The sequence below is a fragment of the Ipomoea triloba genome, chromosome 9 (assembly GCF_003576645.1).
Source record: "Ipomoea triloba cultivar NCNSP0323 chromosome 9, ASM357664v1".
In the NCBI taxonomy this organism is placed as follows: domain Eukaryota; kingdom Viridiplantae; phylum Streptophyta; class Magnoliopsida; order Solanales; family Convolvulaceae; genus Ipomoea; species Ipomoea triloba.
In genome coordinates, this window is record NC_044924.1 from 4,849,597 (window position 1) to 4,876,011 (window position 26,415).

Genomic DNA, 26,415 nt, shown 5'->3' on the forward strand with positions numbered 1-26,415 from the left:
GGGGGGGGGGGGGGGGGGGGTTAGTTCTAGCTTGATAGGCTGATAGCTACCTCAAACTAAGACAAACGGTTCGCACATTTGTCCTCTTTTTTGAATGTGTGAAAATTAAAACACCTCAAACTCATTTGTTTACAATCAATTGGCTACAGGCTAAAAACAAATACGGAGTATATATTAACTCCTCTTTACCATCTCTTCTCACATTTCGACATTTCGTATGTTCATAATCACACTCTCTAAATCGACTAATCAAATCCAAATATTCTTTAGCACCTCTCTCTAGCTAAACATAATCGTTCAAGTAAACTTTAAAACTTAATCGTAAATCATTTACTTATCTCATAGGAATTTAAAAAAAAAAAAAAACCAAAAAAAAAAAAAACTAATAACTCAGGGTGTGTTTGGTTTGCACATAAATATCGAAATCGGAATGAGAATTAAATACTTGTAATGTTAATGAGTTTTGGTAAAAGTATCTTGCATGTTTGCCTTGTTTGGTAGTATGGTAGAATAGAAATCATTGCCAATATTGAAGTTTAATTATGTATAGTTTTATAATAGAAATAAAAATTTTAAAAATACAAAAATAAAAAATCAAAGCAATTAATCCTAATATAATGACATTCAAAGTATCAATATGAACAAAACAAAAATCTAAAAACACTAATCCATATTTTAAAGTACAAAAATAAAAAATTCAAAGTCTTACATAAATTTTTGTGATATATTAATACGGAGTATATGATAACCAAAAGTAAGAACTAAATTTAAAAAAATAATAATAATTAATTGTCCATGGACCATAAGGTCATTGTAATGAATATTAGGAAAAATAAACAAAAATAAAAAATCTCGTGGTCTATCGCTTATGCGCCTACGAGACTCTTCCTGTACTCACCTGACTAATGAGTGCGTCGGCATTTGACTTTGACTTTATTATCTTATGGCGGTGATACCCTTAGCATGCGTTTGGTCATTTAACGCCCTAAACTAACCCAATCATAAACACTGCTTAATATTCAGAGTTGAATGGCATTTTGGTCCTTTCAAGAGTTCAAAGTCTCATCAGTTCACTTCCACTCCAAGTTAATAAGCTATGCCTCCCTTTCATTGTCAAATGTCACCGTCCCAATTAAATTGTGATTCCCACCACCACTCCCAACCGTCCCAATTACTCCCCCTATATAATTTTTTTATTATTTAAATTTAGCCCATTTAAACGGGTTGAGATCCCACTTGTTATTTTCCATTTAAATTCTAATGTTTATATTACTCTGTATTTGATAACGATATTTTTTACATGTATTACCCGTATAATTGAATATGAATGCTTTGTTGAGTTTGTAAGATTTTTATTGAAAGTAATGTCGAATAAAATATCTTAGTCCCTTGACATAAAGGTATTTAATGTTGTTTATTTGAATAAATTATTATTAATAATTACTATGTTTATGTATTAATTGATTGTAATATATTTTGCATAATTGTCTTGTGGTGTAAAATAACAATATAATTTATTAACCTTAGCCTTTTGTGTATACAAAATCAAAATTTCTACAATATTATATGACAAACATTATATTTAAAAAAGAAATAGTTCATAATATGCATTAGTTTAATATAGGTACAATATATAATCGCTATTCTTATTTGATTTTATTTACTTACGGAATTATTACCCGTATAATCAATGCTTTTTGTAAGAAGTACAATTATGTATATGTTATTTGAGCTATAATAGATACTATCAATACTTGCTTCCATATTATATGAGTATAATTTGAGTTGGGACAACTCCAACCGAGTTGGTTGAACAATTGACTTAGTAATTATAATGTTCAAAGTTTGATTCTTTGTGAAAGTTGAGTCATCTTGATTGGTTTACCTCATTGTGATTTTTTGCCCGACTTCACAAGACAAGATTCACTTGGAATATATATTAAAGTAGTGATGTATTGTACTGGTTGTGAACTTTCTCATAAATCAAAGTATAATCTGAGTCATCCATTCATGAGAACTTGATATACACATCATCACCATGGATCCAATGGTGCCAAAAAAAAGAAAGAAAAAGAAGTAATATAATGCTCCCCATTTCCCACAAGGGCGGGGGTGTGAGATCCAATGGGCGAAGATTTTGAAAAATGTTGTGATGATCGCAGGCGGAGACTATGACCAAAGTACAACAACAACAACACAAGACATGGACCAACCAACCATATATACATAATAACATGTCCATATATATAAAACCATAGTAAATGCCCACCACCTTTATTTGCCTTAGCGTCTTACTCAAATAACATAATATTCTCTTCTTCCTCATAACCCTGCAAAACATGCATCGCTTTCACATCTCCTTCCTCATTGCTCTCCTCCTAACCAGCTCCCCAAGAATCCATGCCGCCCGCCACCACCCGCCGCCCCTCGCCGGCCCCTCATCCCCTCGGAGCGTGCAGCAGCTCTTTCATCCTCGTGCTAGTGCTCCGGCCGCCAGAGATTTCGAGTCCGAAAAGAGAAGAGTCCCCACCGGCCCTAATCCACTCCACAACAAGAGATAATAATAGCTACTCTACTATACGCGCTACCTTGGAATCATGTTTGGTCGTCGTAGCTAGGTAACAGGCCGGAAGATTCGTTATACATTTGATTGGTTTTGTTGTATGTTGTTTACTTGATCGAGATACTAGAATGTTGAATTGGTGACTCAAAATTTGTTTCAAGATATATAAGTTTTGTTTCACCATCTTCATCTTTTTCTTTTTCTTTTTCTTTTTTCCCGGTGATAAAAAAATTCACAGTCACTTTGAGGGTGTTCAGTGGGTAAACTGTCATCATCTTTATCAGTAGAGATGTTGTAAATACAGAACGGGCCAGTAAAACCAAACCAACCTTAATTTACTTAGCTTGTGTCTACATGCATGACTACATATATATTTCTAGAGGAAAGCAAGCTAAGTTTGCTTTATTTTTATATAGTTTTTGTTTGATTATTCTCATGTATTTGGGAAATAAAATGTTCAAACTACTAATTTCACTTTGTGAGAAATGATTTTCTTCGTTTGCAGTATTTACCTATCTATTGTATCCTTTATGTTCTTTAAAGATAAATAGCACCATATCCTGTGAAAGTCTTCATTATTTATTTATTTGTATTATTATGATTTTGCATAAGTTTTTGGTGATTTAAAAAAAAAAAAAAAAGTGAAAAGGAAAAAGTTATCTTTATTTAGTTTGTGCTCCATTTCTGCTCAATAGTCACATTATTATATTGAGTGGGAAAACCTCTATTCCCACTTACGGTTTTATCCTGCAGAGATATATCCAACTGAAGTTTGTAATAATTAGTCTCTGTGAAGTCTCAGAAAAATTAATGAAATTTAATTATTTAAAAAAAAAAAAGAAAAGGATGAAATAATAGTGTGCAGTGTTTTCGATCCAATGGCCTGATGGTATTGGGAGTGGAATAAATAGGTGTTATTAGCTGTAATAAGGAATGTACACAGGGACCCAAAATTTAAATGGGTGTAAATACCCATTACTTCATGCAACCACCATGCACTTAAAGAATACATCCCACCACCCTTACCTTAGCTTTCACATACACCTGCAAATTAATTAAAGAATGAATGAATAAGAATTATATCATTGCTGTATTTGGGAGCCTTATTTGGCCTCACTCCCTCACACCTTTTCTTCCCAATTGTAGTTGCACTGATGCATAAGTGTGCTTTAATTTGTTTTACTCTCTCAAATCGAGATTGAAAAATATTCTCCTTTTTTTTGACAAATAAACGGTAACATTAATTCAAATAAGAGGATAAGACATTACAGAGGGTGTCTGAGGGAGCGAGGATAAGACATTACAGAGGATGTCTTAGAGGGAGCGAGGGTAAGACATTACAAAGGATGGGGAGGGTATGAAACTATGAAAGTCACTCCAAATCATCTAGAAACAGACTGCTTAGCCAACGGTGGGCTGCCTAGTAAAAACAATTGAGCAAAATCACTCATAAGGTTTTTAATTTATATCCCTTAAGAATCAAATGAAAAGAAGAATCACCCCTAGTAGAGTTAAGGCATTGAACTACTTGAAGTGAATCGGTTTCAATGTGAATATTGTCGAAGTTGAGGGGCTTGAGCCAACTGAGAGTTTCTCTAATCACTACGGCCTTCTCTAAAAGTGAAAACTCACCGCCAATGAGTTCCTTTTGCTGCAACAAAGTGGCCTTGGTCATTTCTAAAGACACAACCAAAATCTATGCAAAGACGATCAACGAATTTGTTCCCTCACGCTTTAGCCAATGTCGCGAGTTCTCAACCTGATGATTTAATACACTGAACGGATTTACTAGTTTCATGTATTGTTCAGTTGACTTAATTCGTTAATGCAATTTGATTAGTTTTTGGCTTTCAAAAAATATAGAGAGTATATTAAATATTTTTTTTTTGAGAAAAATCAAATCAATCTCATTAAAAGAATAACAAAGTTAGTATATGAACGATCCGATTGTATGTAGACTTTGAATGGGCAGCCCGAGGCTAGCGTATGAACCTGACAATCCCTAATAACAAAGTTAGTATATGAACGATCTAATTGTATGTAGACTTTGTGTCATCTCCCACGCTCCAGCCAAAATAATGAATGAATCGAACCCGATCTACCTGACTAATACCTACTCTCTCCAAGAGGCACGAGAGCTGACCTTGACTTGTAAGAATCAAACTCAGATTCTCCCAAAATTATTATCCACAAAAATAGTTTAATCTATTGGGTTATTAACCTTTAATACTATTGATATTTAATTATTTATTCAAAAAGTGAAATGTGAAATTATACACAAATTCACAAAATAATTTTTGTTTTATTTTATTTTGTTGGAGAAAACAATTCTCTAAATAAAATAGAGAGAATTTTGTCGCTGGCAGTAGGCACCAAAGAGGTTATTTTATCAACTCACGCTTCCTGTAGAAGTGTAGATAAACCTCTGCAAGTCTCAGGGTTTAAGACCCGTATTTCACTCGGGTCTGCTCAAAATCTGAAGCCATTTCATCAAGAATTGAAAAGGGTAAGCAATTCTACTTCTTCGTACATGTTCTCGTGTAAGAATTTAGAATTTCGTACCAGTTTTCTTTGTATTGAATTGAACATCTGCTCTGTTCGAGATACTTCTGCTTATGGGACTAAGTTTGGATTGAAATTAGGTGCAAATTCTGGTGTAATTTACAAATATTTGTACAAATTCTTGAATGCGTTGATGAATCCTTCTGTTAAAATGGTTAGGGCTCTCTGAAGGATTCAAAATAGCATAAAATGGGTTGGTTTCTAAAGAGGTAGAAAGCACACTTGGTTAGAGGAAACAGTTTTCACACTTCTGAATTTCTTTCGAAGTGTTTTTTTAAGCATTCATGCGGTTACTATCTCATAATTTGACTGCCCATTTATGTATATATTATATGCCCAACACGCCCCTCATGTGTCTCCAAGCAACACGTAGACTATTGTCTCTTTTTATTGAGTGGCGCAGATATTCGAACCCATAACCTCTTGCACGAGGTTGGCTGGCATGTGCTCTGTCTCAACTAAAAATATAAGCTTATATTTAAGTTTATATATTATATGCTCAACAACTACTGTCTATGGATCTATGCTATCATACATACTTTTGTACTGAGATTATTCTTAGGAAGGCACATGAAAGTTCCTCTCTTGTGGTTCAAAATATGTACCAAGCCAACTCAAAAGAATGTTTCTAAACAGATGATGTATTTGCAATGGAAGAATATAATTGGGGAGTTGGTTCAATGAATGATCTTTTCCTTTGATTACTTAGTATCATGTGGAGCCAAATGGATAATTTGATAGAGAATGCTTCAAACAAGAGTAATTTAGAACACTAGGTGAAAATCCTGTCCTTGGGGGAGTGGCATCATGACATTGGTTGAGCTGAAGTGGTTTCTGCTAAATTTCTTTTGGGAGGAGAATCAGAAAACTTTAAAGAACATGAGTAATATTTGTTTTGCTTCTGTTTATGAATGATGCATCATATCCTAAAAGTGTGCATTTGTGTTTTTGTTCTATGATCTTGCATTCAACTGAACCAATTGTATATCTGGGGTTCTTATGTTCTTATTCTATGATCTTGCATGATATTGGACCAATAGAAATATTTGTCTGCTGAAGAAATTGTGTGGGTGAATCTCTGTTTTTTCTCGTGCTAGCTAGGCAGATCAAACTGCAAGAGATGGCAAGTTTTGTGATAAATCCAACTTTGAGTAGCTTCAATACCATTAACTGCCGCAACCCAAATCATAAATCCTCTAGAAGATCCCTGGGTGTTCGGGCAATGAGGATAGAGAAACCAATGGAAGAGTTGTACAATATCCGCGTTGAGAGGAATGTGTCAAAAGAAAGATTACAGGAGCTTGGTGTTTCACGATGGTCAATGTGGAAGACAGGCGAATGCAAGCTTCCTTGGGACTGGCATGTGGATCAGTTGGTCTATATCGAAGAAGGAGAGGTAAAAGTGGTGCCTGATGGGAGTGAACGCCATATGTGTTTTGTTGCTGGTGACTTGGTTCGCTATCCCAAATGGTTCGAGGCTGATCTCTACTTCAATGGCTTCTACCAAGAACGCTATAGCTTTCGAGCATATGGCGATGACTAGTGAACGCCATATGCGATTTGTCTTATTTATTCTCATGTAAGACTTTATATTACTGTTAATGTTACTCCTAGGTGCTAGATATTATTGTCTCTCCAAATATGATTTGGAACTTGGGAATCTTGTGCATTCAGTTGTGAACTTTTACTTACCATCTTGTGCAGCAGAGCTTTTGTTAATAATTGGCTTGGATGTAAAAAAAAAAAAAAAAAAACTGGCATAATTAGAATAATCGAAATTTTAACCAAGTTCCTGATTTGATCTTTTGCATGAGCAGATAATGGAGAAATGAAATAAAGCTGAAATACAGAGAAAGGAATATTTGTTTTGTCACAAAACCGAATAATATTTATCAAGGTAGAGATCACAAGAGAAATTAGGGATTGTTTTTATGGTACAGAAGCCTATGGCCGGCAATGAACCAGCCCCCACCCTCCCCCAACCCAAAATAACAATCAGAGGAAATTACAAGACAAGCAACTTGGTATCAGCAGAAGCTGACCTTAATCTTCATTCTTCATTGTCCCTCTGCTTCCGGGGATGTTGGCGCCAAGTAACGCATTACGGTTCTTGGGGTCAAAATCTCCGGTTCTACGACTCGCTTGAAATGCTTAATTTGGAGTCAGTGGGGCGTGCTGTCCTCGGCTGCCACAGGTGTCCGTGGTGGATTACTGCTGGTGGCAATAGCGACGGAAGAGGCAAACCTAGCAACGAGGACACCTTCGTTGCTCACAGCATTGGATGCTGCTACATTTTCTAATTGCTTCCAGGTTGATTCCCGCCTCTTCTGTCTCTCCTCCTTTCTGTTTTCATCCTCTTCAAAACTTGATAAACACTGCTCAAACAGCATCGGATCGGCATCTGCGAAGATCTTCCTTACATTCAAAGTCAGGCTTTGAACAGCTTGATTCCAATGACCCCTGGTGTTTCTCTCCAAGTACGGAAAAACAATGGGTAATATCACTTCACGGTTCTGAAGAATCAGATTTCTTATATGATCATTATTCCATATGAATAATGCACGTTCTGCCACCTGCACGTTTCAAATGCCTTAACTATCTGAGAGAGGGAAATAAAAAACAAAGCAAAACAAAGTATCAAAGAATACAAAGTACTTATCTCAACAAAGTTCAAACTAATTACAACTTGGCTTTTGAAATTGATTGGGAAAGAAAGGTGAAATATGGGACGTAGGCAAGTAGCTGCTTGTTTTGGCTGATCTGGAAGGAAAGAAATCATTGTTCTTTGATGGTTTAAAGATGTCCCTAGTGAATTTCAAAGACCTATTTGGGCATCCTTTTCTTTTAGACACAAGGGAAAAAAATCATTGTTCTTTTTTTTAATTACTTCATAATGAAGAAATTTTGGCAAAAATCCAAACAAACTACAAAACCAGCCTTTGACATACATGTTGATATTGATAAAAATGAAAAACATCTCACACACACACACACACAAAATATGTATGGATGTATGTGTATTAGTCTCCCCAAACTTGAGGCTCAACTTATCTGAAGAGAAGAATTATGGATTCACCTTTTTTGTGTGTGCAAGAAAAATGACCATTAAGTTAGTTATTATCTGCTAGTTGATTATTTTCTATTGGCCTAGCATATGAAACTCATGCTTCTTCGAGGTTTGGACACCCAGTTAAATACATGGATCAGCCTCATCTTAAGAAGCTGTTAGATGTGATGGAACTACATAGCAAGATGGTGATAATTTAACCAATCTATCGTCTATCTTTGAAAAGGAAACTTTTCACTTTCACTCTTTCAGAAATTTAGCCGCCAAAAGGAACTAAACCACATGGATGCATCTGAATAAAAGTACTGATAAAGACATGGGACAAGAGAACCCTAAAACCAGACAAAAGCCTAATACTAAACCAACGCAGAAATTTTGATCTCATTAAATACTCCAAACCATTCAATTCCAAACTACAATGAAATGCAACTTCCTTCCAGGTTCTGCAGCATCCATTAATCCTTAGAGTAGAATGAGTAGCCAATGAAACTAGAGAAGTTGTGGTAGATAATAGGAAATAATCATGGTTGCAAAATCGCGCCTAAGTGCCGGCCGGCCGCCTAGATTTTCACCGTAATCGGTGTTCTAGGTGCCGACTAGGCCGCGGAGGACTAGGCGGCCGGTTAGCTATTGTTCCGTTTTTTTTTAATGGGTTATTTCACTCAAAACAACATGGGTTTGAGCGAAATAACCCTAAATCATTCAAATCAGTCGCAAACCCAAAAAATGTAATTTATAAAAAAATAATAATAATAATAAAATGAAATCAACTACTCTAATATTGATACTTTGTGAGTTGTGACTTTGTGGAATTGACGAATTGTGTTTTGGTTCTTTAAATCTTTATACAATTTACAATTATAGATGTTTTTTAGGTTAATATTTAATATTTTAGTATTAACTATTAAAGTATTAAATAATTATAATTATCATGTCTTTAAACAAAAATTAAATTTAATTATTTAAAAAAAAAAAAAAAAAAAGCTTACGCGCCCGAGGAACGCCTAGCGATTTTTGCAACCTTGGAAATAATACAGAGAGGCAACAAGAGAGCTGATCAGAATGAAGATGGCACTGGATTTAGCAACAGGTGGTGATAAGGAAAGTGAGTGTGGGGTTGCTCAAAATGCCTCAAATAACGGCAATCAGTGAAGGTGATGCAGCACTGGCCTCTGTAGGCAGTTGTGAAGGGCTGAAGGCTAAATTACATTTTTATAACTAATGATTCCTTCACAACTGTCAAAATATTATTCCAGTTACCAGTTACCATTGATAATAAAAAGTCTCATGAGTAAAGTTGATGGGAATTGGGACGCCAGTAACCACTTACCACAAAAGCTTATATTAATGGGTGAGGTGGAAATCTAGCGTTTTTTTTTTCCTTCTTTTAATAGTCAGTCTTTTTTTTTTCCCTTTTGACCTATCCCCGAGAAGTATTGAATTTTTTTTTAGAATTTGTGAAACATACAAAATAGACTATAAAAGCACAGATGATAATTATTTTTCTAACTTGCAACAAAGAACTCAGAAATTCAAAATTTATAGAGAGGCTAATTAAAAAGTTACTTCTAAAGCAAACACAATACTCAGGTCCATAGAAATTTAAAAGATGTGTACACAGCGCAATACCTTTCTGGTTTATTATTAACTGATTTCCAATGAAAAGCTAGCACATTGCAAACTAGATTAAATGATTATTAACTGATTTACAATTATCATTTCTCCCATCACAGTTCACAGAAAAAACTCCAAGTAAAGGGTAAGTCTAATTAACTAAAAGGGACAAGAGAAAGGAGAGAGAGAGAGAGAGAATGCCCTCATTGTTAAGTGCGGGAAGTTGATAGGTTAGATTGGAGAATATAAGTTCAGGCTGGAACTGAGGAATGAAGCTAGAATAAATGGGGCAAGCAATGGCTGAAGGTTGTACCTGAAAGTGTGAGCTGCTGAGGCAGCGACCAATCTGTCGTACGAGAGGGACCATGCAACGTTGAAATTCAGCATCCTGGGTTGCTTCAAGAACTTCCTCCAACTCACCAAGAAACATTACCTCCTTGCCACTATTAGTTAAAGGCCAATACTTCAAAAGACCTCTAATCACAGTGTCAGCCAACTTGTAGTCTTTCTCCACGAACTGGGTAATGCAATAAGAAAGTTGTGGGTGGTAGATGGATACACATTTAGGTTTGTGAAGAGGAATTAATGCTCGCACAAGGAAGAGTTTGTGCTCTTCCTTGAGGGGCAAGGCAAATCCATTGATTATACTGCCCAAAATTTCAAGTAGCTCTGCAATCCCATTATGTTTCTCAGTCTCAAAAATAAAGCGATAAAAGATATGATTGATAGCTTTCCTGATAAAAGGCCTATGCACCATGAACTTCCCGTATATACGGTGAAGAATTGTCTTCAAGTACTCCCTCTCTCTTTGGTCTTCTGAGTCAAAGAGGTCAAGCAATCTCAAAACAAATGAATGGTCAATGTATCTTTTTGCAAGCTTAGCATCCATCTCAGATGAAGCCACAAATCTCAAAAGTATCTCATAGACAATCTGAATATGGGGCCACATGGGTTCCATAGCAGGTTCCTCCTCTTCTGGGTCAAACAAATCCGGTAGCTTATTATCAAGATTAGGTGAGTGAAACGTCCTAAATAAATTGGCAGCCACCATCTTCGTAATTTCCTGCATTGTAACCTCATTGAACTTTGAATTTACAGATGAGATATAGTCAACCAGTTCAAGCAATGTCTGCCTCTTTACATCCTTCTCCTTCAGATTCTTTGTAGGGTCACTGAAATCGAATACCACACAACACATATTCAACTTCTTAACCAGAAGATTCTGCTTTTCAGAGTTCGGAACATCTCTAAAGCTTGGAAGGGCCTCATAAGGAGACACTAAGTTCACAGCAACAGGACCCATTTGAGCATCATGCCCCATCTTCTTCCCCTGATTTGACTTCAATGTGGCATAATTCCCATTACTAGCAGACCGAGCGGGAGCAGAACTACTCGAATTTGCGGATTTACCCAAATTTGCATTACCCTTTGAGTTGTTTCCATTAGCAACAATACCATAGCTGTTTGAATTCACATTAGCTGATGATAATGCTGAAACCTCACTGTTATTCGTGTCACCATAAGACGATGATTTAGACGAGGGCTTCCTAGGAAGCTTGCCGAATATCTGCTTAATCATATCCGACAAAACCCAACCTAAACCTGACTAACGGAATCACAGAAACCCTAAATTATAACAGAGACCAGAGTGACTAAAAGTTCCCACCTTTCAACTTGAAATAGGAAGCCAGAACGAATACATTCTCAAGGGGAGTCCAGCTATGGCGACACAACAAAGTATTTTGCAGAAATTAGAACAAAGCAAGATTACAAGGCCATACCTCGAAGAAGCACTGTAAGTAAATTCAAGCTTTGTGTCAGAAGAATTACGGTTTTCGCTACTTGGTTTTCTCCCGTTTCAGCGATATTTAAGAAACGGGAGATATAATTGGGCCTTGGAATTTGTCAGAAAACCCTAATTTTATTAAATGTTTGGAGATTGAAAAATAGTAGTCGGATCTGATTTTGGAATTCTGTGTGCGTAAGAGAGGGAAAAGAATCAAAGATTGTAGCCTAAAGGGGAAAGTTTCCTTTGTTATGTTTGAGCATAAAATATTAGATAATTACCCACCATAGTCCATAACCCCATATATTTTATATTTTATTTTATGCGGATATAATGAGGTATTCATATTTTACTTGTGTATTCTTTTGTCTTTTTATTTGAAAATTGCGCACAAATAGCATTTTGGTTAGTTGCAATTTCTATTTTTCTATTTTTTATCTTTAATTTTCCAAATTTCATCTTCTATTTATTTTATATGGAAAATATAAAATTTGTTCATGTGCCATCACTTTTCAATTTATAAAGTATACAATTATTTGAAATTTAAGTTTTGATGTTCTTTATATAAATAAAAGACATGTGATAAGTTACTAAAGTTGTTGAAGTAACAAATGTTGCTTATGGTAATACTATTGACAAACAATGATGGATAAAGCAAATGTTAATTGTGATGAATGTAGATTCGGTAACTGAGAGTTAGAATGTTAGATAGAGGAGTGGAGACGTGGAGTATATAATTATGTGGTAATACAAGTAAGAGTAATATTATGCATAATTTTCTTTTTGTTACTTTCTTTTCTTTTTGTTGATGTGAAACACTTTGATTTACTCTCTTTTTTTTACGCAAAAAAAAAAAAAAAAAACTTAAATTTTTTTTTTTTTACTCTCTCTAATAAAATCAATACATGTGAGATGTTTAGAGCATCTTCAAAATTTTCGGTGTAATCCATGATTTCCACCGTCGGACATAGAGTTTTTTTGTGATCTTTTATGTGCCAATTAGGTCATCCCCATTAGTTGATTTTTCACAGTTTTTGACAATGACAATGCTAGCGTAAAAAAGGGAAGGAGAAGAAAGAGAACGTTTGGGGTTCTCCGCAAAACAAAGGGCTTTTATCATAATGGTGGGACCCACCAAAATTTAAGAATCACAATTTATACTCGTGTGTGCTGTAAAATAAGCGCCCAGTTGGCACGTAAATTAACATGTTTTACCATTTAAAAAAAACCCGTTTTCATATTTTATTTTGTTTTTTCCTGCCTTTTTCCCTCCTTTTCCATTTTATCCTTCATAGTCACACCTGTAAAAACTTCTAAAAAATAATTGAATTCCCAGTCATATTTACCATACTCATTATTCGTTACAAGGTAGTATCTGATATATACTTAAAAAAAATCTAAGCACCCACCATTGAGGTTCAAACTTATGACCACCATTTTAAGTGGTAATCAGAATGACATCACACTACATGATAATTGACAAACTATGAAAATAATCTAATAATCCAAAAACCAAAATGAAACAAATTCAAATCATAAATATTGAGCAATGAGTTCTACTACATGTATTCCTTATTTATACTTCTTGATGTGACAAGTGATGATTAATTATTTTATTTCAACATCAAAATTTAGTGAGAGAAAATAAAAATTGACATAGAGTTTGAGAGTAGAGTAATATTTTTCTTGAGCAATAAAGTGAAAAGAAATTTCCAGATGCTCTCTACTTGTCCGAATAGAGGTATAATATACGGAGTAGTGGAGTACCATACGCTACACTCAGCTTCTTCTTCACTGTCCCTTCCGTATACGGACGGGCGAAACCCTCTCCTCAGTCCTCCCTAACCTTCTCTTTCCCCATTTCTCCAGCTAGGTATTCTGCTTCTCTGCGCCCAATTGGAAGTTCTATTCTCCATTTCCGTTTCAGTCTTACTGTACTCTCATCACCTGATAGCTTTCTCTCTCTAGAAATTCCAGCACCCATTCTCTCCCTAGATGTATATATGTACCTCTAACGAGTTGTTTTGGGATTTCTTTCAGTGCTGAGACCGAGCTACTGTCCAGAAAGTGTAGGAGGTTTAATGGCGAAGACCAAACCCGGGAAGAAGGATCTCGATTCGTACACAGTCAAGGGCACCAACAAAGTCGTCAGGCGTAATGAAAATTTCTTCTCTCCTCTTTTTTATCTCTCTCCCTGTAAATTTTGAATTTTGGTCTTAAAAGCTATGTGCGATTTCTTTTACAGATTTGGTGTACCTAAAATTTGATTAAAAAATGTTACTTGGACTCTAGGTCATTTGCTTTCTCCTCAATCTTCGAAAATTTTGTCGAATTTCTGATTGTGGATGTTTGATTTTTAGGATTAGCAGTGAATTTTCCTGTTGTTGTGCTAGAATTTATTGTGTTGTTTATTTTTGTTGATTATTTAGTTACTTGAGCCGAGCTATATGGATATGTGTGCACTTGAGCTATGTTAACACACTGATATGTTCTTACCTAAAGATGAAAAGCTTCCATTTTAAAAAGAAAGTTATTTATGTGATCTTAGTTACTCAAGGCATTAATGGGAAAGCTATGGATAAATATAAGTATGCTATGTGCATACATATGGTCCATATGTATGCTTGCATTTGCTTCTTGTTTCCAGTAATGAATCTTATTTTCCATATGCATCATGTGTTGTTGCTTGGTATGTAAGCTGGCATGGCTTCTTTTGCATATATTGTAGATAAGTAGATTGTATTTTACTCCAAATGACTTTTGAATATTATTAGCTAAAATGTACGATACTTCTTTGCAGCCGGTGATTGTGTCTTAATGAGACCATCAGATTCAAATAATCTCCCATACGTGGCACGAGTTGAGAAGATTGAAGCTGACCACCGGAACAATGTGAAGGTACGAGTGCGGTGGTACTACCGACCTGAGGAATCAAAGGGTGGCCGCAGACAGTTTCATGGGGCCAAGGAACTATTCTTGTCAGACCACTATGATTTACAAAGTGCACAGACAATTGAAGGAAAGTGCATTGTGCATTCTTTTAAGAACTATACCAAGCTGGATAATGTGGGCGCTGAGGATTACTTCAGTCGATTTGAGTACAAAACTGCCACTGGAGGGTTTACTCCTGACCGTGTTGCTGTGTGAGTTTCTCTTCCTTTTTCTATATAACTATTTAGAATTAGTTACAATAATTGGAATTTGAGCAATATTACTTGCCTACTGCAGTGACTAATCTTTTGTCTTTCTGAAGGTATTGCAAGTGTGAAATGCCCTATAATCCTGATGATCTCATGGTTCAGTGTGAAGGATGCACAGACTGGTATGTGCTTTGTCTCTATTATTTCATCTCTTTACATGTTTGAATTCCAGTTGCTCCTTTACCTGTGGGCTTACAGGTTAGATTGGTTAAGCAATTCTGATAGCTAGGCATTCATTGCTTGTGAAAGGAATTAGGGAAAAATTGATAGTTCAATGTCAAACCATTCTAAGAACAAAATGCAGTTTAATTAATTAAAAATAAAGAGGAAGCTTATCATGTCATGCCTAATGGTGCTGAATGAGCCGGTTGTCTCTAGGTGAGTTGAGTAATAAATAGGGCCATCCGCTTAATTAATGACTTAATCGAGTTTAATGATAGATAGGTTTATGCGGGGTTTATGGTGTAGCTTGATGACTAGTGATTTCCCTTTCCAGGCAATAAACCTAAGTCATCCCATCTCCCTTGTTCCCATCATATGTACCCAAAAAAAAAAAAACAAAAACAAAAAAATAGTTGGGTCTATATAAAACCATCAATAACCAACTTATAACCCATTTATACCAAGTCCATTAACTTTTCTATTACTACTACTACTACTACTGTTGGTAGTAGTTGTAGAAGCAGCAGCTGCTGCTAATGGTAATAATAATAAAAATTGAAAGTTAATAGAAATTAATATATTAATGACCTAATAATGTTTAAATGGATGTATCTATTTGTTACTCAACCTATCTTGGCTAGTCCATAACCAAGCCAATTGACCCATTAAGCACCTATGATCATACCCACTAACTCTAAATGGTCATAAAAACTAGAAGAACCTAGGAAAGCTCACCCCCCTCTTTACCCCTCATTATTCTTTGAATTGACAGTTTCTGCTGAAGATTTCCTGAAATAAGTTATGGGAGATTGAGAGTATTCATGGAACTGTGTGACTATCTTTTTTGTTATAATAATGATTAGAAATTAATTGTTGTTTACCTTAATTGCATCAATGATTAATACAACTAACCAATTTATCAGAATGAAAGTTGTTTTCCTTTCATAGTAGTGTTCTTTTTAGATCCCCATCTTCTTCCATAAGAATCTTAGAACGTTGTATCATATGGAAGAGCAATGTCCATAGCTACTTGTAGTTAACAATGTGGCTAAAAGGAAATAGCTGTTCTCTGTGTCAACCATGTAGAAAATTACTACTCATCCTAAAATATAGGTCTATGTTTGTTTGAACATTGAGTTCTACAATTATATGAATAGAAATAGACTTTAGTTGAGCCAAGTACTGCCCCTAGTGTATATTATATAGCATCAAAATGGTTATGTACATGTGAGATCTTTCAGCACGGATTCTCAATTATTACCTAAGCTATATCAGTGAAGTGCCACCATGAGAACTGTTATGGATCAATACTTGCTGTTTTAACTGATGAAAACTAAAGCTTGTAGGGATCTAGTTTTGAGGTGAATGGAAAACAAGAATTAACTTGGAAAAAAATCAAGTGTGTTTAAAACCAAATAAGAGCCCTGGTGCTAAATGTCTTGCTTCTGACTTAGTTTATCTTGATACGTGGGATAAAATTCTTCTTAGATTTCCAATGTTATATTACATAACTAAATTGTTGCTTGCAATTACATAATGATATGGTTCTTTAAAGATACTGTCATCTACTCACTTAGATTGTCCTGCTGTATGGGGTTACAGTCTTATTAGGTTTCCAGTGCTATATCACTTAACTAGATTTTGCATTGCGATTACCAATTTAATAGTCTACATTTATACTAACAAATTTATTGGTAGACAATTGGTCGAACTATTTTCTCCATCCTCCCCAAGTCTCTAGGTCAAATTTAAAAATGAGAAACTTCTAATGGCTGAGATGCTTTGGAGCAGATACACTAGGTGGGGAGTGGGGACTGCTGGTTTTAAGGGATCCTAATTCAGAAATGAATTGCATATCCATTAGGCATCCGTTAGAAATACATGACTCCTTTACAAAGTTAAAAGAATAGAATAGGAGACTGTACCTTTTCTGGAAAGAAGATTTGAGATCTCATGCGAATTTTTTAATTTTTTTTTGGAAAGTTAGAATCTATTGCAATTTTATTACGGTTACGGAGTCATATATTGTATCTTTAAAGTCCAAGTTTCATGACTATAGAGTTCTTTTCTACCTAATTGAGAAGAATAGCAGATGCACTTTTGTTTTCTCTTCTCACATTTAGTACAATTAATAAAATTGCAGGTTTCATCCTTCCTGTATGGGGATGACCATTGATGAAATAAAGAAGTTAGAGCATTTTGTGTGTTCAGACTGCTCAGGTGAAGAGGAGGCTAAAGAGCAAATGGACTCATTTCGTGTACCGCGGGAGGTGAGTGCAGTTTTCTCTTATGTTCATCAGCATCTCTTTTGAGAAGCCAAAACTTTACAGTAAAATTTTAATTTAATTGGTGGAATAATGTTAGTTTTTGTATTCATTTTTTTACTACCTTGCGTGCTGTTTGTCAAGTCCTATCCCTAGTGCTGTTTCAGTGATAAGCCAAGCCCACATATATATAAATAGGGTGTCATACATGTATTCGAGACACAAATAGTTATAAACTATAAAGCATTTCTTTTGTTGAGAATGAGAGCTGAAACAGTGGAGATAAATCATATGCCACTGTTTGCTCGCTTGCACCGACTGGACTTGAGTTAAAAAAAGTGAATGAGAAACTAAATTTGTTGAGAATCTCATGCTTCTAACTCTTCATTATTTGCGCTCTTTATTTCATCTATTGTTTCATGCTAGGGGGAGACAAAGCGCCGAAAGAGAACTGGTTGAGCTTTGTGCAGCGGTGGGGGTGCCAGGAAGGTTTTTCTTTCCCAAAGCTCAGCATTGTTGTTGTGTTGTAAAATTGTACAGTGCTGATGATGCTGAGCTTTTCAACCAACTAGTAACTTTTGCTTAATTTTGTGTACTAGTTTTGTAATTATGTATGTTGTGTGTGTACTAGACTGAGATGGTAGCAAACTGATAAAACTCCAGTTCTCTGCCATGTTGTGACCTAAAAAGGATAATATAATAGCTGGAGACTTTAGAATCCGATTGGGTTTTGGGTGGTAGATTGTGAGCAAGAAGATGGGTTTTGGGTGGTAGATTGTGAGCAAGAAGATATAAATGTCGAGTTTTAACAGTTGATCAGCTGCAGTGTAAGAATTACACCTAATGTGATGGATTCTTTGTGGGTATCAGACATTGGTTCTTTTACTTAATGGATGGATGAGTTATTGTAATTTATCTTTTTACTATCATGTCAGGTTGAAGTGTGGTGGTTCTGGGGCGAGAAAATTTGTCTTCTCTGTAGACCAAAAAAAAATAAACAGAAATAACACTAACGGGGCGTTTGGTTGGGAGGAGGGAATTAGAAGGGGAAAAAGTTGTAATTCGGTGAAAAAATAATAAAGTAGGAATTGAAATTACAGTATGCAGGAATAGAAATATAGGGAATTAAAATGTAAGAAGTGACGGAATGATTAAAATGTCTTTTTGTAATAGTAGACTAGTAGTAGTAACAATAATAATAATAATAATAATAATAATAATAATAAAAGACAAAGGGTATTAGGTGAGAGACAAAATTGTCTTTACATTGAACAAATTTTGCCCTTCTCCACCACCGAATTATAATTTCCTCCGACCGAACGACGTAATTGAAATATAATTGAGCAATTCATACCAAACACCGCATAAATCCACACCAACACTGCACGTCCGACCTGTGATCACAATATTGCACCTTCACTGCACAAACAGTGCACGCACTACAAATCAAATTCTAAAAAGTTGTATAATTTACACACGGGATACAAAAATCAATTTTGAGCTCTGTAATTTACACGCAAAATATAAAATAAAAAAAAAATAAAAACATATTTGTTATTTAATGAGCCACTAGACCCCACAAAATCACGCATTTAGGATATACATTACTCTCCCATTGCTGAAGGGTATTTTAGTCATTTTGTATCTCTTTTCTCCCTCAATTTTGCTGCAAATTCGCCGGAGAAGAAGAGACAACCCTCCATAATATAGTTGAATTTAATGCAAAATGAAATATAAATGAACAAGTATAGGCTATAGGCTGCTATACTAGCGCCTAGAAAGGAACAGAAGTTGAAGTGAGCTTGGAAGAGGAGGGTTTCGAAGAAGATGTTCCACACCCTCATGTCTGACGACGATGACACCAAGCCCCTTCGCCAGTTCGTCAACTTCATCCTCGCCAACAACCGCCATGGACCCGACACTACCTCTGTACTGTAGGGATCAGTCCACGAGTCTAACGGAGGTTGTCTCTTCTTCTCCGCCGAATTTGCAGCGGGCAAATAAATGATAGGGGAAGAAAAGAGATGCAAAATGAATAAACTACCTTCATTATTTTAGTTATTAAAATTTTTGGTGAGTTTTAATCAATAATTTGACCGGAGGACTGAAATTGAGAAAAATTTAATAGTTAAAGATACTAAATTGATAATTTTAAAACTTGTGATTGAAATTAACAATATGTCAATAATTATATAATTTAAAATGAAATTAACTATTTTGTAAGCATTGAAATTTTAAATGGACTGATTTATGTGTTGTTGGGCCTTTATGGATACTTGGACATCAAATTAATTACTTTAATTAGACCAATATTTATTGCCTAACAAATATTTAATTGGTCTAATTACTTATTTAAGAATACTTGGATGTTGGACTGTTTGGTCCAAGATGGTAGAATATTTAATTGAGTTGGACTAGACCGTTTGTATTAATTGGGTTGTCTAATTAGTGGGTTTGACTTGATTTTGACCCATCAAGAATATATGTGGGTTGTGTAATTTTGAAATTTTTTTAATAATTTGATATTATTTGATCCAAATAATTAAATTAAATTTGAGAATTTCCAAAACAATCATTATTGCATGGACCATGGTCCACACAGCTGTGTGGACCAAAAATAAAAAGTACATTATTTTTATACTGTAGGTACATTATTTTAGGGTACGTTATTTTTGTATTGAAGGTACATTATTTGATATATACTGTCAAATAATGTACCTACAGTAAAAAATAATGTATCTTCAGTATAAAAATAATGTAGTTTTTATTTTTGGTCCACACAGCTGTGTGGACCATGGTCCATGCAATAATTTGCCTTTCCAAAAGGATAAAGTTTGGTGGGAATTAAATGATTCTATTTTTTTCAGGGTTGTGATAGTTCATTCACATTTGAGATTTTAAAAATGTTATATGAACTATTTTATTGGCACAATTGCGTAAAAAATGTGCAGAAATCACGCTTTCACGTTGTTTATTAAAATGGTGACAGAAAGCATATATTTGACAGGTTCCCAACCATCTATACATTCTATGGTGGAAAGATGAACTCATCCCATCAGTGATTGCATTACTGATTGAGCCACTTTTCAAGATTTTATTCACATGGCTTTCCCCACCGACACACCCACCACCCTCCCCAAACTACATGTGTTATATGCCTTTCTACTACTTTAGAAAAATATAACATATTAATTCTTATGAAAGTATTAAATGTGCTTTTTTAATTTTACTTTGATACATTAGACATCTTAATTTTAAGTTTTCAATGTTAATGGGATAGAAAGTGATGGAAAAAAACAAATATATATATATATTTAATACAACTAACTCTATTAAATTTAGAGTCTTATGAACCTGTTGAAACACAAAGAGTTAGTATTATCTCGGGAGAGGCTCGATCTCGTGACCTCTCGTATGGAAGAACTATTACATGCCATTTGAACACAAGACTAATGGCATGAAAATATATTTATAATTGTTATTCTCAAAAGGTTGAATCCTTAAGTCCCCAACCTTAAGGCTTCCTACACCCTGCCCCGACAAAATATTTGAGAAGATGTAATCATAGTAACTTAGCTAATCACAAAAGCTATACATTTGCTTACTGTGCGCACAAGGAGTCACTCACTTTGAGATGTTACTAATGACGAGTTGAAATGTTGAATATTGATTTGATATATTACCATATGCCATCCATATTCGAGTATTTTTTATAAGTATATTGCCTCTTTTTTTTTCTATTTTTAGATTGAGGCAATTAAGCTATGATTGTTCAAGAAATTCAACTTTGCAAAAACGCCGACGAGCGGTGCGGTGTTGTATGTACACGCCTCAGTCTGCATATAATTCCCTCTCCGATCCTCAAAGTTATCTAGCCGGCCGGGCCCGCCAACCAACGCCCCATAAAGCACGTTCGGGTTGGGCGCGTTGCGGCCGTACCAATTATCATACCCCTGAGTGCACCCGATAAAACCCTGGTTCTCTCTGAACGACACGATGGATGCGCCTCTGTGGTGGACCCGCTTTGGGTAATTTGGGCCGAAGCCCACAAGATAGCTAATGTTATTCGGATTAGAGCCCAGTATATAGTCCACCTGCGATCTCACGAACCCGAGAATCTCGTCGCGGTCGACTTCTCCGACGGGACACGTCAGCTTTTCGCCGGAGCTCTTGAGGAGATCCGAGTATAAAGTTAGTAGGAACGCCGCCGACGAGACGTACTGCATGTTGTTCCATTGGCGGACGTATAGGAGGCCGGCCGGAGTGCGTTGAACGTTGCCGCCGGCGTTGTTCTTGTTCAGGCACGAGCACACGTAGTGCTCGGCTTTGGACCGGTACTGCTCCAGAACGTCTCGGTGGTTGTGGTTCCGGTGCCTTCCTTCTCGGAGCAGCTGTAATTGCCAAACATGTAAAAAAAAACAAAAAAACAATAAGAATAACTATCATATTTATCCCTTGCCACAACGTTGGAGAACATATGGTGTGAGTAATGTTAATTCCCAGTATATTGGGGGTCCCCTTATGAACGTACCATGTGGTTCTAGCCACTCCTTGTCATATCAATTAAGACCCTGCTCCCACTAGATCTACTTACATTTTTAAAAATCTATCAATAATATCATCAATTACAAAAACCAAGTCAGCCCGCACGGGCAGCTCAATTAATTATATGGGTGAAGTTTAAAAAGAGACACCAGAAAAACTCTTTCGTGCATAATAGCTGAGTTACCGCCAGAACGTGGGTCACTAGAATTGAAGATTCAACTTTTTTGAGAATAAATTGCAAAAACTAAATCCAGAGATAACTTTAGAATGTTCAGACATTAACTTTATAATTATAAAATTACAAGTTCAAGTTCACACTTTTAAATTCAACAGACAATTTAAACTAGTTTAACTCATGGTGATCTTTCACGGACTAAATTTATCCCATACACAATATCATAATGATTGTAAGTTTTTCCTTTTCACTAAAAAATATTGGGTTTAAATGTTTAATGGTATGGAGAATTTGATGGGTCTCTTTTAAAGGCTGTCAAGGTACGGTATGAAAGCACGTGCCTGGTTGCAGCCATGCAGTGTGATTTTATGCAAATTCGATACCTTAATTTACGCATACTTCATCAGCCACGTTATACTACAGCCTTAATTATTTTTTTTTATAGAATATAATAAGCTAAAAGTGCTACTAACATAAAGTGGGATTATAATTTCGAATTTGACTGAAAGAGAAAAAGCAGATTTGACGGAGAGCAACGTCGGCGGACTTTAGAATTAGCTTTTTATTTTATTTTTGGAGGGAGGGGAACAAAACGCCCTTTAATCACGGTTTTATTTTACTTAATTCATTTTCAAACTTCTATTCCCTAACTTTACTCTTTATTCTCATCCAAAGAAACGGAAAGTATTACACTATTACCCTAGTCCTAGACTCCTAGACATATCAATCAGTCTAATTGTACCTGAAATTATTCTTAATGAAAGTCCAAAATGTTCAGATCTTCTTAATCTAATTTACCTTTTTTATATGATATAAACAGTAATTACATTTGCCCCCAATTACACTACTCACTCGACTCAACAACTAAATGAAAGTCTAGAACTTTCCATACAAATAGTGTTAATGTGATCAATTTACCTCTCCTAAATGATAGGAACAGTTGTACTATTCACTCAACTCAACAACTAATTTAAACTTTTCCAGTTTCACGGAGCATATGGTGGTACGATACTGCCATGCCGCAGTCATATTTGAAAATGAAGACCATAATAGAGAGAGAGAGAGAGATTGATATTTTAAAAATAAAAAATTTGAATTTACCTGGGAAGCAATAATTTGAAGGCCAGCATATTTAACGTCCCAGCTGAACTCAGTAATGGCCCAGGTGGTGCCACCAAAGGAGTGACCCTGCTTTATTGCATACTCCAAATACTCTTCGTTGTCGGTGGCTCTGTATAGCCACATCGCTGCCCACAATAACTCGTCCCCATACCCACTCAACGATGCATAGTAGTTTTTCGCCACTCCCACGCTGCTATCATACTTCCCCCTATACTTCTCCCCAAACTCGAACAACTGCGCGTGAACATCCACACACATTAATATTTTGCAATATCTGATATTGCCTGACAGGACATATAAAATGATAGAAATAACGATAACTCAATAATTAAGTAGAAAGAATTAAATGCCAACTTTCAAATTTGATTTTTCTCTCAAATATATTATATACTGACCACTGAACTAAGCTTGTGCGAGCTCCCACATATTCTAATCAAATCCAATTATCGAGGAAACAAGTAAATCACTTTCACGATATCATGCACAAAAATATCATATATTTAATGAAGTTGTGTAATGCGGTATGTAAACAAAAAGGTTTAATTATTTTCTCATGATTAATAAAAATTTTAATTTCATTTAATTCATAATCTTGACGTCTACAGGTCAATATCATTTCAACGAAGGAGCTAACAATCGGTGGACTCGTGGACGAGTAAGACCAGTCGATAATGTTGCGATGATTGTGGTCGTAAAAGGTTCTTTTCATGCGCATTTACGGGGCAATTAGATTTCATGTCGGTTACCAATCTTGTCATAAAATGACATAATTATGGCTTAATTCAACTTTCTACCAATCTTAAATATTTTTAGCATGATTATTTTTATTTCTTGAGCATTGAAATTTAAAATAAAATTTTTTAAATATTTTAGACTCGGTTAAAATATAATGTCTATTCATAACTACTTGCTCAAAGAGTTGATATCGTTTCCACCGGAACTCGAACACATGACCACCCTTTCGGGGCATCACTAGACCAAAAGACAAGAAAATTAATTTCCTTGAAAATTAAGAGGAAAATATCAATTCTCGATAGGAAATTGTTTTGTCAATTTTGGTAAAGAAGAGTTTTGGTAGTACTTTGTAGTTTGTGATAATGAAATTAAAATTTTAATTTAGTGAGTACCTGCTGGGCATGGTGCAACAAGAGGTGAGAATAATGCGGATTAGTTTTGCGGAACACGATCGAGGCGGCGGCCATGGCGGCAGCTGTCTCTCCGGCGAGATCCGACCCCGGATTATTCTCGTCGATCTTGAAAGCTCGCCGGGACGTCGTCATGTCCTCCGCCCGCTGCCAGCAGTAGTGATCAGTGTCGCCATCGCCGACCTGCAAAAATGTCACCATTTTATCCCCTTTATCTATCGGCAAAAAAGTATGTATAAAAGCGAATAGAAAGCGAAATTTCAGGAATGTTCGTTAATCGTTATACCTCAGCCCATAACACATTAGGGCTAGTATGCGCTTTGATGAAGTAATCAGTGCCCCATTTTATAGCTTCAAGCGCGTGCTCCAGTTCCCCTGCACCCGCAATCTCCGCGCCGTACTCGATCACTCCCCACGACAGCATTGTCGCCGTGAACGCCATCGGCAATCCAAACTTCACATGGTCGCCGGCGTCGTAGTACCCGCCGACCAAGTCCACATTCTGTTCCAGGCCGTCGGTCAGGCCGGAATTGTGACGCCACGTCACTCTCTGGTTGTACGGCAGCCGGCCGGACCTCTGCGCCTCAAAATATAGCAGAGACTTGGAGAGGGCGTCGGCGTAGTCGAAATTGGGCTCGCCGGCGGCGAGAACTGGAGAGACAGACAGGAAAACAGAGAAGAGTCTGAGAAATTCGGAGAAATGGAGATAATGTGGGGCCTGATTCCTCTCCTTCCTCTTCATCTTCACCATAGCCATTCGCCTTCTGCTCCTAAACACCTTTTAGGAGTGAATTTGAATCGAAGGACTAAAAGTTTAGAGAGAGAGAGAAGAGCAATGGACAGGCTTGGTTCATAAAGTTTATTAAAGGGACCTCACTCTCGTACCCATATTTTAAATTTGGACAGTCTATCACTCTTGATTAGGAAAAAATGATATTAACATTAATTACGGAGTATAAGTTTATTTGTAATTAAATTGTTATAATCTCAACCTAATAATATGGAACAGTAGGTAATGCAACTGTGACAGGCGGTTTGGTCAAATTTCATTGTTCGGTAAGTATGAATATAATTATTGAAAATTTTAATTGTAATATTTGGTATATATGAGAATTGAAAAGAAATAATAAGGAATATAAATGTCAAAATGCTCTTGTAATTACAATTTCTAAGAAAAGATATAACTTATTAGGGAAGGCAATTTAGTCCTCATACTCTAAACTTTCCTCTCATGCATTATGAAATTGCAATTTCTCGAATTTGATGAATTGTAATTTCACAAGATTGCAATTCCACTCAACTAATTTTAAAATTTTCTGCTTCTCGAAATTAAGTGAAAATGAGTTGCAATTTATTTATACTAAACACTCTATAAGGTCACCGGTTTAAATTCTATAAGCGTGATCTGGATCAATTTTTAATTAATCTCACGTTGTATTCTTATAAGTACATAAAGTAGTTAAACATGCATTATCTTCTATATTAAAAATATGATGCATGTTTTTAGTAATAATATCAATACTGTCCGTATTGGACAAAAATGGGTTGCTCTTCCGGATTATATCGGAAGATTTTGTACAAAATTGATAGCTACGTATGAATGAATTTTGTTGGAAAGTAGTCCCAATTCCCATGTCTATTACGAGTAAAGACTACGCAAATGGGTACACATCTCCACTTTGTCTTTTGTTAGTTGTGACGGGATTCTTAGTGAAAAGGAAAATATTTTGTAAAATAAATATGATCATTTTTATGACCAAAGTAATTGTGTAATTGATGATTAACTAAGTGCTAGCCAAGTACCTTATGCGGTACCTTTGTGGCTCTCCTTGAGGGAATGTCATAGGATTAAATTGTGTATTCTCTTTAGACTGTAGCAGATAGAAAAAATATAAAACATATACTACCTGTAATAGATTCAATATTACTCAAAAAAAAATTAAGCGTTTAAAAAGTTTGAAACAAATAAGATATTGTTATTACTCGGAGTGAAAAAAGATTCTATTTATTTCATTAAAAAAAAAATCTTTACAAGTCATTCTTCACTCTTCAGGATATTTGTACAGCTTAAATTACTAATTAATAATCAGGATTGACTATTGAGTATAGAAAATAAATCCTTCAAATGAAGATAATTAATTACAAGTTGAATTACGGTACTCTAAGTAATAAGGAAAATGATATCTTAAAACTAAATTTCAATCCACTTT

General features: G+C 35.5%; 4 protein-coding genes across 6 annotated transcripts; 2 read left to right on the forward strand and 2 right to left on the reverse strand.

Annotated features, from left to right (window-relative positions):
* Positions 1–4,940: 4,940 nt before the first annotated feature.
* Positions 4,941–6,819, forward strand: LOC116029239. 2 transcript variants are annotated; one of them, XM_031271146.1, is made up of 2 exons: positions 4,941–5,069; positions 6,223–6,819. In XM_031271146.1, exon 2 carries the CDS (start codon positions 6,246–6,248, stop codon positions 6,666–6,668), a length of 423 nt encoding a protein of 140 aa, XP_031127006.1. In that variant the 5' UTR covers positions 4,941–5,069; positions 6,223–6,245; the 3' UTR covers positions 6,669–6,819. The 2 variants fall into 2 exon arrangements, with proteins under 2 accessions (XP_031127006.1, XP_031127005.1); XM_031271145.1 differs by having other exon boundaries at positions 6,227–6,819.
* Positions 6,820–6,946: 127 nt separating this feature from the next.
* On the reverse strand, positions 6,947–11,856 carry LOC116029238 (serine/threonine protein phosphatase 2A 59 kDa regulatory subunit B' gamma isoform-like). Its single transcript, XM_031271144.1, has 2 exons — positions 10,120–11,856; positions 6,947–7,698 (listed from the first exon to the last, which is right to left on the reverse strand). Exons 1-2 carry the CDS (start codon positions 11,383–11,385, stop codon positions 7,288–7,290), a joined length of 1,677 nt encoding a protein of 558 aa, XP_031127004.1. The 5' UTR covers positions 11,386–11,856; the 3' UTR covers positions 6,947–7,287.
* Positions 11,857–13,308: 1,452 nt separating this feature from the next.
* Positions 13,309–18,129, forward strand: LOC116030644 (chromatin remodeling protein EBS-like). 2 transcript variants are annotated; one of them, XM_031272953.1, is made up of 6 exons: positions 13,309–13,465; positions 13,633–13,746; positions 14,393–14,735; positions 14,846–14,914; positions 17,098–17,224; positions 17,645–18,129. In XM_031272953.1, exons 2-6 carry the CDS (start codon positions 13,674–13,676, stop codon positions 17,675–17,677), a joined length of 645 nt encoding a protein of 214 aa, XP_031128813.1. In that variant the 5' UTR covers positions 13,309–13,465; positions 13,633–13,673; the 3' UTR covers positions 17,678–18,129. The 2 variants fall into 2 exon arrangements, with proteins under 2 accessions (XP_031128813.1, XP_031128814.1); XM_031272954.1 differs by having other exon boundaries at positions 13,391–13,526.
* Positions 18,130–20,795: 2,666 nt separating this feature from the next.
* Positions 20,796–25,047, reverse strand: LOC116028851 (endoglucanase 11-like). Its single transcript, XM_031270686.1, has 4 exons — positions 24,492–25,047; positions 24,188–24,388; positions 23,040–23,294; positions 20,796–21,609 (listed from the first exon to the last, which is right to left on the reverse strand). Exons 1-4 carry the CDS (start codon positions 24,960–24,962, stop codon positions 20,962–20,964), a joined length of 1,575 nt encoding a protein of 524 aa, XP_031126546.1. The 5' UTR covers positions 24,963–25,047; the 3' UTR covers positions 20,796–20,961.
* Positions 25,048–26,415: the final 1,368 nt, after the last annotated feature.

What these genes read in the sequence shown, in the direction of transcription:
- LOC116029239 (XM_031271146.1), top strand. Translation starts at nt 6,246, where the DNA reads ATGGCAAGTTTTGTGATAAATCCAACTTTGAGTAGCTTCAATACCATT.
- LOC116029238 (XM_031271144.1), bottom strand. Translation starts at nt 11,385, where the DNA reads ATGATTAAGCAGATATTCGGCAAGCTTCCTAGGAAGCCCTCGTCTAAA. An exon ending in TCAGCAGCTCACACTTTCAG is followed by an intron (nt 7,699 to 10,119) that starts GTACAACCTTCA and finishes TGAAACGTGCAG; the next exon opens with GTGGCAGAACGTGCATTATT.
- LOC116030644 (XM_031272953.1), top strand. Translation starts at nt 13,674, where the DNA reads ATGGCGAAGACCAAACCCGGGAAGAAGGATCTCGATTCGTACACAGTC. An exon ending in CACCAACAAAGTCGTCAGGC is followed by an intron (nt 13,747 to 14,392) that starts GTAATGAAAATT and finishes ACTTCTTTGCAG; the next exon opens with CCGGTGATTGTGTCTTAATG. An exon ending in CATTTCGTGTACCGCGGGAG is followed by an intron (nt 17,225 to 17,644) that starts GTGAGTGCAGTT and finishes GTTTCATGCTAG; the next exon opens with GGGGAGACAAAGCGCCGAAA.
- LOC116028851 (XM_031270686.1), bottom strand. Translation starts at nt 24,962, where the DNA reads ATGGCTATGGTGAAGATGAAGAGGAAGGAGAGGAATCAGGCCCCACAT. An exon ending in CTAATGTGTTATGGGCTGAG is followed by an intron (nt 24,389 to 24,491) that starts GTATAACGATTA and finishes ACATTTTTGCAG; the next exon opens with GTCGGCGATGGCGACACTGA. An exon ending in TTCAAATTATTGCTTCCCAG is followed by an intron (nt 21,610 to 23,039) that starts GTAAATTCAAAT and finishes TGGCAATTACAG; the next exon opens with CTGCTCCGAGAAGGAAGGCA.